At 42.9% G+C, this 17,539-nt stretch overlaps 1 protein-coding gene across 12 annotated transcripts in view; it reads left to right on the plus strand.

Annotated features, from left to right (window-relative positions):
• Positions 1-17,539, plus strand: part of CAST (calpastatin) — a 135,613-nt gene that overhangs the window by 114,322 nt on the left and 3,752 nt on the right. For 8 of the 12 annotated variants that reach the window (XM_052643732.1, XM_052643729.1, XM_052643736.1 and 5 more), the window contains 10 exons: positions 174-275; positions 718-801; positions 3,422-3,472; positions 3,646-3,717; positions 4,844-4,942; positions 6,529-6,636; positions 9,203-9,295; positions 10,855-10,902; positions 11,333-11,425; positions 12,742-12,813. In XM_052643732.1, the coding sequence (XP_052499692.1) occupies positions 174-275; positions 718-801; positions 3,422-3,472; positions 3,646-3,717; positions 4,844-4,942; positions 6,529-6,636; positions 9,203-9,295; positions 10,855-10,902; positions 11,333-11,425; positions 12,742-12,813 (822 nt within the window). The remainder of the gene's footprint in view (positions 1-173; positions 276-717; positions 802-3,421; positions 3,473-3,645; positions 3,718-4,843; positions 4,943-6,528; positions 6,637-9,202; positions 9,296-10,854; positions 10,903-11,332; positions 11,426-12,741; positions 12,814-17,539) is intronic. The other 4 variants (XM_052643730.1, XM_052643733.1, XM_052643738.1 and 1 more) reach the window with 1 other exon arrangement.

The raw sequence follows: 17,539 nt of genomic DNA on the forward strand, positions 1-17,539 counted from the left end.
TCAGGTCTTTTAAACCTAGATTCTAATTCTGTAGATTTTCCAAATTATTAAAAGATGACATGTGCTTCTTATCTAGGCCTGAAAGAAGGATATGCTCATCTGAGTTGTTCGTTGTAGTCTCTTAAAAGGCGTGGTTAACCATCTATTTAGTATACCCGCTGCTGTGCTTTCAGAAGGGCATGGTGCCAGACGATGCTGTCGAAGCCTTGGCTGGAAGCCTGGGCAAAAAGGAAGCAGATCCAGAAGACGGAAAGCCTGTGGAGGATAAAGTCAAGGTAATGGCAGCTCAGAAACGTCTAGAAAGGAGCTATCATTTCAAAAAAATTCCTGCAACACCTGGCCAGCTGGATTCCTCTGTTACGGTGTGTGTCCTGTTTAATGAGTGAAACCAGAGTGAGTACCAGTGTTTAGGTGCAGCAGTGGATGGCTGGCGTGCAGAGATCGGAGTTCTGAGTCTCACCTTGTCCACCTGGTTTCCATTGCCAAGGACTAAGGCGGGAAGTGGTACTGCCTGCCGCTCCTCACAGCTGCCCTTTAACCCGGCAGGCTGAAAACCAGTGGTGTCTGAGCCTGCTAACCCAGGAGGATGCAGCGTCAAAGACACAGTTGCTGTGGGAACCTCACAGTGGATTCACTGACCTCAGATTTAGTCACTCAGGCATCCACTTTATCAGAGAACAGTGCATTAACAATGAAAACGGTTTAATTTTTATTCAGGAGAAAGCCAAAGAAGAGGATCGTGAGAAACTTGGTGAAAGAGAAGAAACGATTCCTCCTGATTACAGATTAGAAGAGGCCAAGGTAAACAGGCTGGGATCTTGTTTCTAATTTATTTTCACTCATATTGAATTTCATAGACATGAAGAAGGGACATGGGAACAGACCTGGGATATAAAAGTCGTGTTTCTTAGTAGTTAAACCATCAAGTGGTATTACTTAACTAATGTCCTGTTAGCACACCTGCTGTAAAGCTAAAATATTTGTCAGTGGGCTGTCATTCCTTCCTTAGGTGAAAGAAGTCTAACATTTTCTTGTCTGATAACATGGTTTGTTGCAATACCAGAAATAAAGAAAACTCAGGAAATCTTTATACAGATAGATAGGAAAACCAAAGAAAAGAGAAGTTGCTCAGTCGTGTCCGACTCTTTGTGACCCCATGGACTGTAGCCCACCAGGCTCCTCTGTCCCTGGGATTTTCCAGACGAGTACTGGAGTGGGCTGCCATTTCCTTCTCCAGGGGATCTTCCCGACCCAGGGATCGAACCCAGGTCTCCCGCATTGTAGATAAACGCTCTACCGTCTGAGAACCAATCACTTCCTGAGGAAGGATTTACAAAACTTAGATACGAGTTGAAAAATAGGCTATTTGAAATTGTATTATAGTAAGCAATATGGCCTTCCTTGGTGGCTCAGATGGTAAAGAATCTGCCTGCAATGCAAGAGACCCAGGTTCAATTCCTGTGTCAGAAAGATCCCCTGGAGGAGGAAATGGCATCCCACTGCAGTATTCCTGCCTGGAGAATTCCCATGGACAGAGGAGCCTGGCAGGCTACAGTCAGTAGGGTCACAAAGAGTCAGACATGACTGAGTGACGCAATATAGCCAGTGATAAATTGACCCATTTCCTTTATTTTGAATATACAGATTGTACAGAATAAGTGATATGGGAGAGAGCACTACTTAAGAGAATATTCTACCAGACTTCATGAATGAGGCAGGAAAATCAAATTGATACTCTTTGTGTTCATCGATTTGCTCTAGTCCATTTATGTGGCAAAGATAGGAACTGTACTGAGCGCTCTCCCTGATTGAAAGTTTATTACGCTGGTCCCTTTAGTCTGCTTCCTTTCTGCATTTCACTATTCAGTCGAAACTGTGGCATTTCTGTTGGTTTGGGCTTGTTTTTTCATAAGGTTCTTAGACCATGTGGCCCGTAAGTAGCTGTCGCGTCAGTAAAGCTGGTCAAATGCCTGCACTCTCTTTAGAGCAGGAGGTTGGAGGTTGGTTACTTTCTCTCTCGCCTTGCAGCTTCTAAGAATGTGGCTGATTAGCTTTCCTGACCACTTTATTCTGTGGTTGTTTCCTCCTCAACTGTGAATCTCACCCATTATGAATTATCTATGGCTTCATAACATGTCCAGGTGCTGGTCAGTCTCGGGGTTAAACCTTGTGTCGTTCTTCAACTGCTCCCATCAGGCCCCCTCAGGAGAGTCAGCTCCCCGAGGTAGACTGCAGGCTTCCCCTTCCAAACTCGGGGTGATCTCAGTGTGAGTGTGGAGCAAGTGTGCCCGCATCCCCGCTCCTGTGTGCCCCTTGGGAGGCTTGCTGCCTTGGCAGCTAAGGGGTGGCAGAAAGCGCACCCCGGGCTCTGTTCCCCTCCTAGCTGGACAGTGATCAGAAGGTCCGTGAGGACTCAGAGGATGTGGAAATGGGGGAAAGCACTTTGAAAAAAGGGAAGCTGGTGATAGCCTTGACCTCTGCATCTCCTCGAATGTTAACAAAGCAAACGAAAACCACCTTGACCCCTTGTTATCAGGGGAACTGTGCAGTTGACCCCGGAGCGACACGGGTTTGAATTGCCTGGGTACACTTCTGTTTGGACTTTTTTCACTAGTAAACACTACAGCATCGCACCTTCTGTGGTTGATTGCATCCACGGATGCGGAATTGAGGATACCGAGGGCCAGGTGTAAATTACACACGGATTTTTTCAGCTGCTTGGGACGTCCGTGCCCTAACCCCTGCAGTTTTCCAAGGGTTAACTGTGTGCACAAACAGAGAATCTTGTGCTTACACTTTTTGCATGTGTAGACAAATGGGATTTTACCATTTATTTATAAATCGCCTTTTAATAATAAAGAGCTCCAAATGCTTTATTGATTTTGTCCCATTGCTCAGAAGTGGCACTTAGGGTCATTTGAAGGTTGGCATCATCTGAACTGTAGGTTTTGAGCGTCACAGCCCTAGGGTGGATTTTCCCAGTGCTTGGTATAGGTGCTTGGCACAGAGTCGGTGCATAGTGGTTGGATGCACTGCCTCTAAAGTTACCCGGCTTTCCCCAGGCCAGCGAGGGTCTCACCCCCATGTTCCCTCAGTGTCCTGTGCCACACCCACAGCAGCTGTTGTGCGTGGGCTTCTGGAGTTGGCAAGCCCCATTAGCAGCCCCCATGCCTAGGGGATGTCTGTCAGCTGTTTCTTGACATGAGCTCATCAGAGCCTATTTCCTGGTGAGAGAATCTGTTTCCTGGAATGAGGAATCGGCTTCATAGTGCACATCATCAGATATAACCTGTCAGCCTCTGATGCTGTTTACAGAGTGCACACTTAGAATACGCGTGAGATGACTCAATGCCATGTACAGAGTGCACACTTAGAATACGTGTGAGATGACTCAATGCCATGTTTTTCTCCACCTGCACAGGATAAAGACGGAAAACCACTGCCGCCAAAAGAGGTCAAGGAACCGCTCCCAGTAAGCAAGCCAGTTTTTCTCCGAGTGTTTCTTTCTCCCTTAGTCCTGATGGTTAATTTAGGAAGGGCAGAGCTTTCTGTGTAATGAGCTGATCAGCATATACGCAGTGTCAGTACTTTGGAGAGGAGACTGATGAGGTAGTGTTTGCTGACACGTCTCTTGGTTCTTTGCAGCCCTTGAGTGAAGACTTCCTCCTCGATGCTCTGTCCAAGGACTTCACTGTCCCCTCAGACACGTCATCGCCTGTAAGTCTCCTGAGAGTCCTGGGTTTAGTGCCTCACTTTTTAGGGTAGCAGAAATAAGTGGAAACTTGCGACTCAGAATCTGACATGAGAGATGAGGAAACAGTCCTGAAATCAGTGGCCCTCAGCCCACTGTGGACATTAAAGGTGCACTTCATCAGGAAAAATTGGCCCAGCACAGTGGGTGTTTCCAGCACTGTAGCTAATCGAGCCAATGGCATGCACTCTATCAAGTTCACACGTGAAAAGAGGATTTAAAATTGAGCTGTCCAATATATTTGAAAAATAAATGCATAAAAATATGAAAAAAAACTGAAAAGCTTTTCTTTTCTTTTTTTTTTTTTAGTATTTTTAGGGAAGATTAATCCAACTCAGTGCCAGGATTTATTATACAGCAATGTTAAAAAGTAAAGTTCTGATTCAGAAAGCGAAGCCAAAAGCCAATGGGAAAATAACCCATCAATGACAGATTTAGTATATCTTTAAAGTGAGAAACGTCATTATTTCAGAAAGACGCTAAAATAATATACTATTTAACATTAAGAAAAAAAGGATACAACCGAAACCTCATCCTGTATGCCAAATATTAAAGCAATAGTAGCACTTATATTTTATACCTAATACATGAATTAAAAATAGGATAAGTGTCTAATATAGGCAAGCAAGGCTATTGGAGACAGGCATACCCATTCATTGCTTTTAGCAGCATGATTTTCTAGCAGCTTTCAAAAAGAAGGTATTTGGTACAATACAGCTAGCACCATAGAGAGCCACTTGTGAAATTTACTCAGAGCAACTCATTACAAAGGGCAAAGCTAAAACACTTCCATCAACCTAAATGTGCAACAAGAAATGTATAAGCCATAAAACTCTTAAACAATTAGCTTACTGAATATTTAGGATAATAAGCAGGAAGAGAAAATAGGAAACTGTATAAAATCATGCTTGGAGTAGAAAGTAGAATAAAATGGCTCTTAAGCTGCTGTGTTGCTGTGCTTCCATTCGGATCAAGAGAACAACCATCATAAAGCTGTCCCGAGGGTTTTATTTAAGGAATGGCATTGTGGGCATAATTTGCTACAACATATTATGAGTCAAACCTTTTCTTGTTATTGTTTTCTTACAAAAGCAATTTGAAGATGCTAAACTTTCAGCTGTCGTCTCTGAAGTGGTTTCCCAAACCCCAGCTCCAACCACCCAGGCAGCTGGTCCACCCCGCGACTCTGCGGTAAGCAGCGTGGCTTATAAGTACTTGGTTTTTGAGCAGCAACTAGAGGGTCAACAAAATTGTTACCACAGTCACCTTCTGTTTCAGAAGAAGTAAGACTGGTGAGAGGGAGATGACAGAGACTCTCTAAACTGATTAAATAAAACAATACCTGTGAAAGTATTTTACACACAGTGAAGGAGCTTAATATATTGTTGCTTTATTAGAACTGAAGTGCAATAATGCACATTGTGTATATATTCAGATTTTTTTAATTGTTTAGCTTTCTTGACAATGTTTCCTTCCTTTATATTTTTCCTGATACATGCTGTAAGTATTACTCATCATTTAACCTTAAGTTTACTTTAAGGAATTACTCAGCGTTTGAGCTTCTCTCTGCCCACCAAATCACAGACTCCTGGTAGAAAAGCATTGTTTTCCTCCCAGTCATACCAGTAAAAACTTGTCATTTTCATGCTAGTAATGGAAAAACCTCAGTGTCAATATTGTTTTAATTATTTACACGTTCTGAGGCAAGACTGTGGGACCAGTCTTGTCCTGACCAATGCTTTTCCTGACTTCCTTGATTAATTTTCTTTACGGTACCAAATTATACATGATGCGGGAGACCACGGCACATCAAAAGATAAAGAGATGGCCCTAAACCAGACCCCCAGCTCCTTGGGTTGAGATGGAAGTGCTTCGCGAGCTGGAGACGAAGTAGCTTGAGTGAAGTCAGCTAGACTCCCTTTCCTTTTGATGCAGCAGCACAGCTTGCTTCCTGCTGCGCTCTGAGATTCTGAGTGAATTTTCCTCCTGTTGGGTCAGTCACGGGATTATCTGAAAATATCCAGAGGCACAAAAAGCAAAGCCCAGATCTGGCTGTGGGCGGCGCCACCATTAGCTGCTATAACCCTGGGCTCTCATGAAGCACTGAAAACCAGTAAAATGCCCTCTCTCCACGTGTCTGTGTGTATGTCTGTACACACACCCACAGTGACAAAAGGCCCTGTGCAACAGGAGGAAGACTCATCAATAACCAGGCTGCCGTTTACACGTCAGTTCTTAATACTCAGATTTTAGGAGTCCCTAGAATAGTGATCGAGGCTATTAAGAAACATCCACAATCAAAAAGCCTTTTTGGCCTTTCACAGTATGTTTTAGAATGATCCCTTCCCCATCACTTCCTCCATCAGAGTTTTTAGTTTTAGTTAATATTTTATTTGAAGCTATCATTAAAACTAGGTATAAAGCTTTATTTACAACAGTACACTTGGGAATCAAAGAGTAAACATAGTGATTTTGCGGGGAACATAATATTACATGTATTGAAGGCATCATAAGACTTCTAGAAAATCAGGCCAAGAACCCCAGCTTTTTAGGAAGGGACCTATTTTCTAGGAAGAAAAAGGCATCTAGGGGTGGGGCAGGGTCGACAGGTGCAGAGAGGTGCTAAGTGAAAAGCGAGGGATGAAGAGCTGGTGCCTCTGCCCACCTGCCCCCTCCCTGGGGAAAACCCACGTGCTTACAGAAGTCTTAGAGGCACTGTTGGGGCTGCAGGTGACCTACTGCGGCTAACCAGTGACTAATTCAGATTTACTTTTTAGCAGCGTGACAACAAAGAACTTGACGATGCCCTGGATCAACTTTCTGACAGTCTCGGGCAAAGACAGCCTGATCCAGATGAGAATAAACCTGTAGAGGATAAAGTCAAGGTACAAGAAAAAAGTCATTTAAATTGAAAGTTTTTATAGCCCTCTTTTTTTGGTGGCGGAGCGGGGAGCGGTGTTAGTTCTAAAAGCTCTTGTAGGTCTTCATAGACCCATAGACCCATTCAACTTCAGCTTCTTCAGCGTTACTGGTTGGGGCATAGGCTTGGATCACCGTGATATTGAATGGTTTGCCTTGGAAACGAACAGAGATCGTTCTGTCGTTTTTGAGATTGTATCCAAGTACTGCATTTCGGACTCTTTTGTTGACCATGATAGCTACTCCATTTCTTCTAAGAGATTCCTGCCCGCAGTAGTAGATATAATGGTCATCTGAGTTAAATTTACCCATTCCAGTCCATTTTAGTTTGCTGATTCCTAGAATGTTGACATTCTCTCTTGCCATTTCCTGTTTGACCACTTCCAATTTGCCCTAACATTCCAGGTTCCTATGCAATATTGCTCTTTACAGCATTGGACCTTGCTTCTATCACCAGTCACATCCACAGCTGGGCACTGTTTTTGCTTTGGCTCCATCCCTTCATTCTTTCTGGAGTTATTTCTCCACTGATCTCCAATAGCATATTGTGCACCTACCCACCTGGGGAGTTCCTCATTCAGTGTCCTATCATTTTGCCTTTTCATACTGTTCATGGGGTTTCAAGGCAAGAATACTGAAGTGGTTTGCCATTCCCATCTCCAGTCAGTTTTCATTCCAATCCCAAAGAAAGGCAATGCCAAAGAATGCTCAAACTACCACACAGTTGCACTCATCTCACACGCTAGTAAAGTAATGCTCAAAATTCTCCAAGCCAGGCTTCAGCAATACGTGAACCGTGAATTCCCAGATGTTCAAGCTGGTTTTAGGAAAGACAGAGGAATCAGAGATCAAATTGCCAACATCCACTGGATCATCAAAAAAGCAAGAGAGTTCCAGAAAAACATCTATTTCTGCTTTATTGACTATGCCAAAGCCTTTGACTGTGTGGATCACAATAAACTGTGGAAAATTCTGAAAGAGATGGGAATACCAGACCACCTGACCTGCCTCTTGAGAAACCTATATGCAGGTCAGGAAGCGATAGTTAGAACTGGACATGGAACAACAGACTGGTTCCAAATAGGAAAAGGAGTACGTCAGGGCTGTATATTGTCACCCTGCTTATTTAACTTATATGCAGAGTACATCATGAGAAATGCTAGACTGGAAGAAGCACAAGCTGGAATCAAGATTGCTGAGAGAAATATCAGTAACCTCAGATATGCAGATGGCACCACCCTTACGGCAGAAAGTGAAGAGGAACTAAAAAGCCTCTTGATGAAAGTGAAAGAGGAGAGTTAAAAAGTTGGCTTAAAGCTCAACATTCAGAAAACGAAGATCATAGCATCTGGTCCCATCACTTCATGGGAAATGGAGAAAGAGTGGAAATAGTGTGAGACTTTATTATTTTGGGCTCCAAAATCACTACAGATGGTGATTGCAGCCATGAAATTAAAAGACGCTTACTCCGTGGAAGGAGAATTATGACCACCCTAGATAGCATATTGAAAGCAGAGAAATTACTTTGCCAACAAAGGTCCGTCTAGTCAAGGCTATGGTTTTTCCAGTGGTCATGTATGGATGTGAGAATTGGACTGTGAAGAAAGCTGAAGACTAAAGAATTGATGCTTTTGAACTGTGGTGCTGGAGAAGACTCTTGAGAGTCCCCTGGACTGCAGGGAGATCCAGCCAGTCCATCCTAAAGGAGACCAGTCCTGGGTGTTCATTGGAAGGATTGATGCCAAGACTGAAACACCAGTACTATGGCCACCTCATGCGAAGAGTTGACTCATTGGAAAAGACTCTGATGCTGGGAGGGATTGAGGACAGGAGGAGAAGGGGACGACAGAGGATGAGATGGCCGGATGGCATCACTGACTCGATGCACATGAGTTTGAGTGAACTCTGTGAGTCGGTGATAGACAGGAAGGCCTGGTGTGCTGTGATTCATGGGGTCGCAAAGAGTCAGACGCGACTGAGCGACTGAACTGAACTGAACTGATAGCCCTGACTTGCCTGGAGTCAGGCTTCCCTGGTGGCTCAGCTGGTAAAGAATCCACCTGCAATGCGGGAAACCTGGGTTTGATCCCTGCATTGGAAAGATGCCCTGGAGAAGAGAATGTTAACCCACTCCTGTATTCTTACCTGGAGAATTCATCACTGACTTGATGGACATGAGTTTGAGTAAACTCCAGGAGTTGGTAATGGACAGGGAAGCCTGGCATGCTGCCAGGGGGTCGCAAAGAGTCGGACATGACTGAGTGACTGAAAACAACTACTTAAAAAGCTTATTTCAGTTTAAAATACAAGTAGAAAATTCATAGGTGTGGAATGACAAACAGAAGCACTGGGTTTGCTTTTTTTTCTATCCAACTGGAAATCTGTTAACATTGTTGCTCTAAGTTGCTTATAAAACTTTAGAGGGACTATATTTTGCCTCAGAAATATCCAATAAGTGCTGAATGTTGCATTTTCGAATGGGCTAGATGAAGGTGGAGCAGAATAGGGATGCTGTATGTTCACTGTTTACAGGAAAAAGCCAAAGCTGAACACAGAGACAAGCTGGGAGAAAGAGATGACACCATCCCACCTAAATACCAGCATCTTCTGGATGATAACAAGGAGGTAAGTGAAGGTGGTGTCCTGGGTGGAGCTATGCTCCAAAGCTTTTGAGATTCAAACCTCACTTGAAATGAACAGAATACTGTAACAATAGCATAAAAATGTAACATGACTGACACATTTAATCTGTCCCCACTGAGCAGGCTGTCTAGAATCCTGTTTAATATTTATTTGAGTCAGTATCATTGGATGTTTACTGTGCTGGGCACTGGTGTAAAGAGAATTGAAGAATGTTCCATCACTCACTGATGCTTAACAGTGATTCCGAGGCAGGTACACAGATGAATTCTCTGCAAGAAAAGGCTATAATAACAGTGAATGATATTTGTAATTTTACCTGAAGCAGAGTCTCTCTGTTGAAGCAGAACAGAAAAAGAGCTAGGATGGAAATAATTCATGGGGCAAATACGATCCAAGGGCTGCTGTCTCTCTTTCTTCCCCGACACCACTACCACCAGCGCTGTTGAGAGTGAAGACTGGCAAAACCATATTCCCAATCAAAAGCTCTGTTGCTCTATCTCAATACAGCAACAGTATCGTCAACAAGTTTATCTGCCTTTGTGGCTCTCCTGGTCAGCCTGCTGTGTTCCCTGCCCCTTCCTGTTTGGCTTCTAGATGCTAAATAACCCTTTCCAGATCTGTTCGTCGGATAAAAACAAGGAAGTCCAAATGACAGCTTCTCTTTCTGCACTGATGATTTGTGAAGGGTTTGACTGTGTAGAGTACTATCAGCTTCACTGTCTACTGTTACAAAAATCAGTTCCCCTCGCTTGCATTCAGTATTCATGACAGCGCTTGTGCACCCTGCTAGAATGCCCCCTGCTCTGATGGTCCCATCTGACCCTGTTGTGTTCTTTGGGAAATGTATTCATTAGTGTCCTGGCCTTTGCCGATGGGAAAAATCCCTGATGAGTTGTCCTTGTAATCCTCACTGAAAAACAATCACCTATAGACCATTTCAGTGCCCCAAATCCTTTTGAAGTGTAATAAGCTGTAGTAGATAGGTATATGGTAAAATAGCAAATAAGACATAAAAGCAAAAGTTACTTTTTGTGATGTTTTAACTAGAGTAAAGCAGTGACAGGGTTGCTACAATTGAATTTCTTTCACTTCCAGGAACAGACTCATCCTTGCGTTGTCCCCAAGGCTATTGGAATAGTTATGAGGTAGTCATTAAGCAAAGCTGGTGAGGAGATAATACGGACCCAGGTTTATCAGTTATGCAACGTACACAGTTGTCCCCTGGTATCTAGGGGGGGTTAGTTCCAAGACCCCCAGAGACCAAAATCTTAGGGGACTTTAGATCATCTCTGCATTGCTCAGAATACCTAATACAGTGCAGGTGCTACATAAGCAGTTGCTAGCATGTGGCAGATTCAAGATTTGCTTTTTGGAAATTCCTAGAATTCTGTTTCCCCAAATAGCTTCAATCTGCAGAAGCCACAGATGCGGGGGAATCACTGAACTCCACTGGATAAAAAATCATGTAAATACTGACTTGGGCCCAAGTAAAACCTTTACAAAAACAATCTGTTTAACCAATTGTCTGCTTTGTTTTTAAGGGCACACCCGGGAAGCCAAAGGCATCAGAGAAGCCCGAGGCATCAGAGGTAAATATCATAGCTGTGTATTTCCAGAAAAGGACATTTTTAACCTCTGGCTGCAGCTTTCACATTTTAGGAATCTGAAATTCAGCGAATGCCTACCCTGTGCTTGGTCTGATGCCAAGGCACGTATATGAGAGTATATTATTTCTGTCTTCCCAAGAGCCACTCAACATAGGCAGTTCCATTTTCCAGATTAGACATCATAGCTCAGAGAATACTAAGCACCTTGTATAACAGAGTGGAAGAAAATAGAGCTGTCAAGATTTTCCTGTTTTAATATCTCTTTTATAATAGTTTGTTGGGAAAAGAATGTCAGCAAGGCTTTGCTTTAAACAAACACATTTTCAGGGCTGTGGGGAAATGGCCCACAAAGCATCTTTCCTTTGCTTTTCCAAAAAGCAAATCTTGATGGTTATTTCTCTTGACATCTCAGAAACCTGCAGGTGCCCAGGACCCCATTGACGCCCTCTCAGGGGACTTGGACAGCTGTCCCTCAACTACAGAAACCTCAACAAACACAGCAAAGGTACTGGGCTTTTTCTTCTTGGTGTTTTTTTTTTTTTTTTTTTAATGTATCTCTGTACAAACAACACACACACATATTATATAATTTTATACCATAAAATAAACTGATTAATGCCCTAGAAAACTTGAAAAAAATTCTACTTCCCCCAAACACCATTATTTGGTGTTATTTCTTGTCTTTTCACATATGTAGGTTTTACATAATTATACTTAGATTCTACATAATAATACATTTCTTAAGAGTATATCATAAATGTTTTCCATGTTGCTTTATAAGCTGCATAGCCACCATTTTCGATTGCCATGCTATATTGGCGTGTAACAGTACTGCTTTATCTGTGATCATTTAAAAGGAGAGCAGTCCCTCCCTGTATACACCGTGCCCCTTGTCCTCTGGGGTTTCATCCCCTTTTCTGCCCTGAGCAGCTCTCCTCCTTACCCCTCAGAGACCGGTTCAAGCATCAGCTGCCCCAGGAAGCTCTCCCTGCCTGCTTCTCCCTTCCCAGGTCAGGGGCTTCTCCTCTGCCATCCCTGCGCTGTGAGTTACCTGTCCTGTGGGCCTCGCCCCACTGAGCTGTGGGCTTTAGACAGCAGTCATGTGTCCGGCATCAGCAAAATGCCTGGTGCATAGCAGAGGAGATTGAATGCGAATGGAAGAAAAAGTGTAATCCACCAAATAGAAAGAAAAGTGAAATGAGTGTCTTCCATTGTTATTTTCAGAAGAATTAAAATGCACATGGTTTCAGCGGGTATTAAACATATTTCCCAGTCACTGGATTGTCAGTCTTCCCTATCCTGCGTGATTTAGTTTCTAGATCACATCAGTATCCTATTTCTCAACTCCTGGAACCTCATCAATAATGCCTTTTTGGTGAATGGACTTTACTTTTGTATGTGACTGGCCCTAGCTCATTCTGGTTGCTTCCAGAGTTGTTAGATTATTCTTAGTTGTTAGGTTATTCTTCCATAACTCTGAAAGCAGTGTCCTCTTGGCACATAGAAACCAGCCCTGATAGAACCAGGCTCTATTTTGATGAGCAAAATATAGTCAGTGGATCATGAAAATTGGCAGGACATCAACGTGAGTCACCTTTTCCTCATTTTTTTCCCTTCTTACCTCCCACCTTGAATACCTCTGTGTGTGTTCACTGTGGTTCAAAAAGTCATGACTGTGAAATACTCAATTTTTGATTATTTAGTTAAACTGGAGATTTTCAGGCTCCTAAAAAGAAGAGTCTGGATCGATTTGCTTGCAGCAGCGGTTAGTTGCTAAATGGTGTTGACCGCAGCAGCCTCATTACATTTCCTCTGCTCTAGGACAAAGACAAGAAGCCTGCTTCCAGTGACAAAGCACCCAGGAATGGCGGGAAAGCAAAGGATTCCACAAAGGTAAGTTCAAAGCTTGGTTGTGTCTGACTCTTTGTGACCCCCATGGACTGTAGCCTGCCAGGCTCCTCTATCCATGGCATTTTCCAGGCAAGAGTACTGGAGTGGGTTGCCATTTCCTTCTCCAGGGCATCTTCTTGACTCAGGGATCGAACCCGGGTCTCCCACACTGCAGGAAGACTCTTTACCATCTGAGCTACCAGGGAAGTCCCCACCAGAGCAGTAGATAGATGACAAATGAGCTTGGCAATTACAGGGAATGGCGTGTTCTTAGTCATTTACTTTCTGCTTGGGGTCTGTTTAGAATAAGACCGTTTTTAAGCACTATCTATACCCTAGCACATCTTGCCAAAGAAACTGAAGTTTTAAAGATGTTTGTTTTTTTTAATTATTTATTTTAATTGGAGGTTAATTCCATTACAATATTGTAGTGGTTTTTGCCATACATTGACATGAATCAGCCATGATATATATTATTTTTAAAAGTAATCGATACTTAAGTATCAATATTACTTATAATAATCAGTATTCAGTAAGTATCAACTTACTGAAGGAACAAAGATTCCGAACACAATTGAAGCGTCCTGCGTTACTAGCCCTTGTCACACAAAGACCCAGTGTCAGCTGTGCTCGTCTGGGGTGAGCAGAGGCCCTCTCCCTTCATCAGCCCCAAACACCTTGCACTCCGTTGTTGCTACTCTCCCCTACCGTGTGCAGAAAGCCTTGCCTTCTACTTAAAGAGAAAACTGAGGGTGCCTTGCAGGAAATAACCAAGACCCCCTTCCTATCTTCCTTCTAACAAACCCACTCTCCCCTCCTTGCCTGCAGCCTCTTCTCTCTCTCTCTCAAGGGGTCACTAACTCTCTATAGGCTTCCCTGGTTGCTCAGCTAGTAAAGAATCCGCCAGCAATGGGGGAGACCAGGGTTTGATCCCCAGGTTGGGAAGATCCCCTGGAGAAGGAAAAGGCTACCCATTCCAGTATGCTGGCCTGCAGAATTCCATGAACTGTGTAGTCCATGGGGTCCCAAAGAGTAAGTCTCACTGAAAGGACTGATGCTGAAGCTGAAACTCCAGTACTTTGGCTACCTGATGCAAAGAACCAACTCATTGGAAAAGACCCTGATGCTGGGAAAGATTGAAGGAGGCAGGAGAAGGGGACGACAGCGGATGAGATGCTTGGATGGCATCACCGACTCAATGGACACGAGTTTGAGTAGGCTCCGGGAGTTGGTGATGGACAGGGAGGCCTGCCGGGCTGCGGTCCATGGGGTCACAAAGAGTCGGACAGGGCTGAGCAACTGAACTGAATTCTCTCCAGTTTCTTTGTCTCAATTCATTTCCTTTGTAATACAAACATATTCAAGCTCTTTAGCAACTCAAAAGCCCTATTCCCTCCATCCCTTCACCTCCTTGGAAGATTTGTCTCTGTGACCCCTGCTCCCGCTTCTTGAGCTCTCCCTGAGAAGAGCAATGACATGCTGGTTGCTGTATTGTTTCCTTATCAGTCCTTAGTTTGCGTGTTCTCTCGGGGTGTGCTTTGGGGCATTAGATTTGATGCTGTAATGACTGAGACTTCGGGATGGGGGAATATGTTATAGCTTCACCTCCCCAAAGACCCAGACTAACACTTCCTACCTCATGTTTCCACTTGGATAAACATTGACAGTACGGATCCATATACATTATTTCATCAAGTCTAAATCATCACCAATTATTAAGAAAAAAATCAACAGTTTGATTACGATGTTAGTCATCATAACAGCAAATTAAGATGTTAAAATATGTGTGTGTGGCAAAGGAGATGACACCACCAGAGAATGTAGTTTCTATGAATCTTGGAATAGGAAAGTAGTATAGAGACCTAGAGAAGCTCTTACAGCTTCTGAGATCCAGTATACTCACATTAAATACTAGTAGTCTTTCCTCCCAAGTGGTATCTCATTTTTCACATTGTTACAGAAAGCAGAACTGAGGCTAATGAGTGGATCTGGTTTCTCAGAGCTAGGCGTTAATGCAGCACGCACTTTCAAAGTTTCCTATTATTAAAATAACTCAAACTGTGGTTAGGAAAGGAATGGAAGTTGGATTGGATAAACAACTTCTGGGCCCCCTCCAATTCTAAAACCATAGTATTCAAATGGTTATGACTGTTAATTCCAATTATAATGAGAAATAAAAGATACAGGTCCAGAAACAATAATCCAGCTGCATCCAAACTCTTAAAAAGCAAGACAGTGAGTTCTGGTTCAAGGTGGTGATGTAGAAAAGATCAGCTCACCTTGTACCATGGAAACACCAGATCTACAGCTACGTCTGCAACAATTTCCTCTAGGAAAAAACTCCTACAGTGATCTGAATGACTCCTATCCATCGGGCCAATAAAAGAAGACCAGCATCAAAGAAGGTAGAAGAGGCTGGGACAGACTCTCAGCATAAATCCAGTCCCAACACAGTCAACTCACCATCAGAAGAAAACTCAAAACTCAGAGCTTCTCCTGAGGAGCAAACTAGGTTGAACCCCCACGGCAGTACCCCAACATTTAAAGGCCACCTGAGAAATGAGCACACAAACCTCTAGCTTTGGGAAGCCAGTGGAGCTTGTGTTGAGAAGGCCATAACAAACTGAGGCAAGGTTCTTCAAGGGCTCTTGAGCTCAGACGCACCCGCTCCCCCCACAAAGCAATCAGAGCTACAGTTCTTAGCCGGCCACCATCCCCAGAGTGCTGCACAGGCCGCAGACCAAAACACACCCCAGCTTTCTGTGTAAGAGGCCTCCTTGCTTGTCCTGCAGCTCCAGTGTAAGGAGCAGGCTTCCGATTTGGCAGAAGATGCCCAGATGTGCTCCTAGGAGACATAAGCTGGCTGCTCACCACCATCGAGCTATTTCTCCATCTCGCTCCAGTATCTCCCAGAAAAGGGAGCTCTGACACTTACCTAGAGGCCAAATTTTTGTAACTGCCCCCCAGAGGGGTACTTCCTGATCACCTGCTGTGGCCCTTCCAGACTATTATGTCTGTATATTGAACCAATGAAAATAAAATAGGCTGCTTACAGTGTTTTGAGAGATAATCAAGAGTCAGGGCAGGGTTTAACAGTAAAGTTCATCTGCTACACGAGGCTACTCCTTCAAGGCTGGAAGAGGTGGCTATTTTATCTAATGCACACGGACCAACACAGAGTCTCAAGGAAAATGAAGAAATGGAAGAATACATTTCAAATGATTAAAACCTCAGGATAGAAACCTTAATGAAGCGGTTTACCTGATGAGTTCAAAGTAACAATAGTAAGGATGCTCACCAAACTTGGGAGAAGAATGGATGAACACAGTGAGAACTTCGACGAAGATATAGGAAAAATACAAGAAAGTAACAGATAGTCACAGAGCTGAAGAATACAATAACGGAACCAAAAAACACACTGGAGGGGTTCAGCAGCAGACTAGAGGCAGAAGTAAGGATCCAGGAACTCCAGGACAGGGCAATGGGACTCACCCAGTCAAAGCAGCAAAAAAAGAAAGATAGCCAAAAAGACTTACCAGACAATATCACACAGACCAACACAGATGAACATTTGCATTATAGGAGTCCCAAAAGGAGAAGCAAGACAGAAAGAGACAAAGAACTTATTGACATAAATAATGGCTAAAACCTTCCCTAACCTGAGGAAGGAAACAGACATTCATAACCAGGAAGCCCAGATGCTTTCAAATAAGAATCCAAAGACACCCACACCAAAAACACATTAAAATGTCAAAAGTTAAAGACAAGGAGTGGAATTTGAGTGTACCAAAAGAAAAACAAGTTTTTACATACAAGGGGCCTCCGTTAAGACTCTCAGCAGATTTTCAACAGAAATTTTGCAGGCCAGAAAAGGAGTATCATGATATATTTTCAAAGTGCTGAAAGAAAAAAAATGCCAAGAATATTCTCTTCTTAGAAAAACTGTCATTCAGAAGAAAAAAGTTTTCCTGATAAGCAAAAGCTAAAGGAGTTCATCACTATTAGACCAGTTTAAAGTACGTTAAAAAGACTTCTTTAAGCTGAAAAGGGTGCTGATTAGTAACAGGAAAACAATCAAAGTAGAAATCTCACTGGTAAAGGTTAATATATAGCAAAATTCAGAATAATTTAATGTTGTAAAGGTGGTATATTAATCACTGATAAAGCTAGTATGAAGTTTAAAAGACAAAAGTAGTTAAAAAAAAACAGCTAGCTATAATAATTAAGGGATACACAAGATTAAAAAGATATAAAATGGACATCAAAAACATAAAAGATGAGGGTGATGAGTAAAACTGTAGAGCTCTGGAATGCGTTCAAACCTAAGTAGTTGTCAACTTGAAATATAAATGGAAGCTGTTATATGTAAGCCTTATGGTAACCACAAAGTAGCTACATGAAAACCTTTGGGAGGTACACAAAAGCGAAAAGAGCCTAGCATGCTACTGTAGGAAGTCATCAAATCACAAAAGGAGAGAGCCAGGGAAGAGGGAGCAAAGAACTACAGAATATCAGAAACAGTTCACAGAATGGCAATACGTACATACTTGTTAATAAATACTTTTGAAAATAATGAGCTAAACTCCCCAGAATACAGAGAGGCAGAATGGATAAAAAAAACATGACATGTCTATATGTACTGCTTATAAGAAACTCACTTCAAATTTAAGGACAGACTGAACGTGAAGAGATGGGAAAAAAATAGGCCTTGCAAGTGGAAACCAATTAT

Source organism: Budorcas taxicolor, chromosome 7 (assembly GCF_023091745.1).
Source record: "Budorcas taxicolor isolate Tak-1 chromosome 7, Takin1.1, whole genome shotgun sequence".
Lineage (NCBI taxonomy): Eukaryota > Metazoa > Chordata > Mammalia > Artiodactyla > Bovidae > Budorcas > Budorcas taxicolor.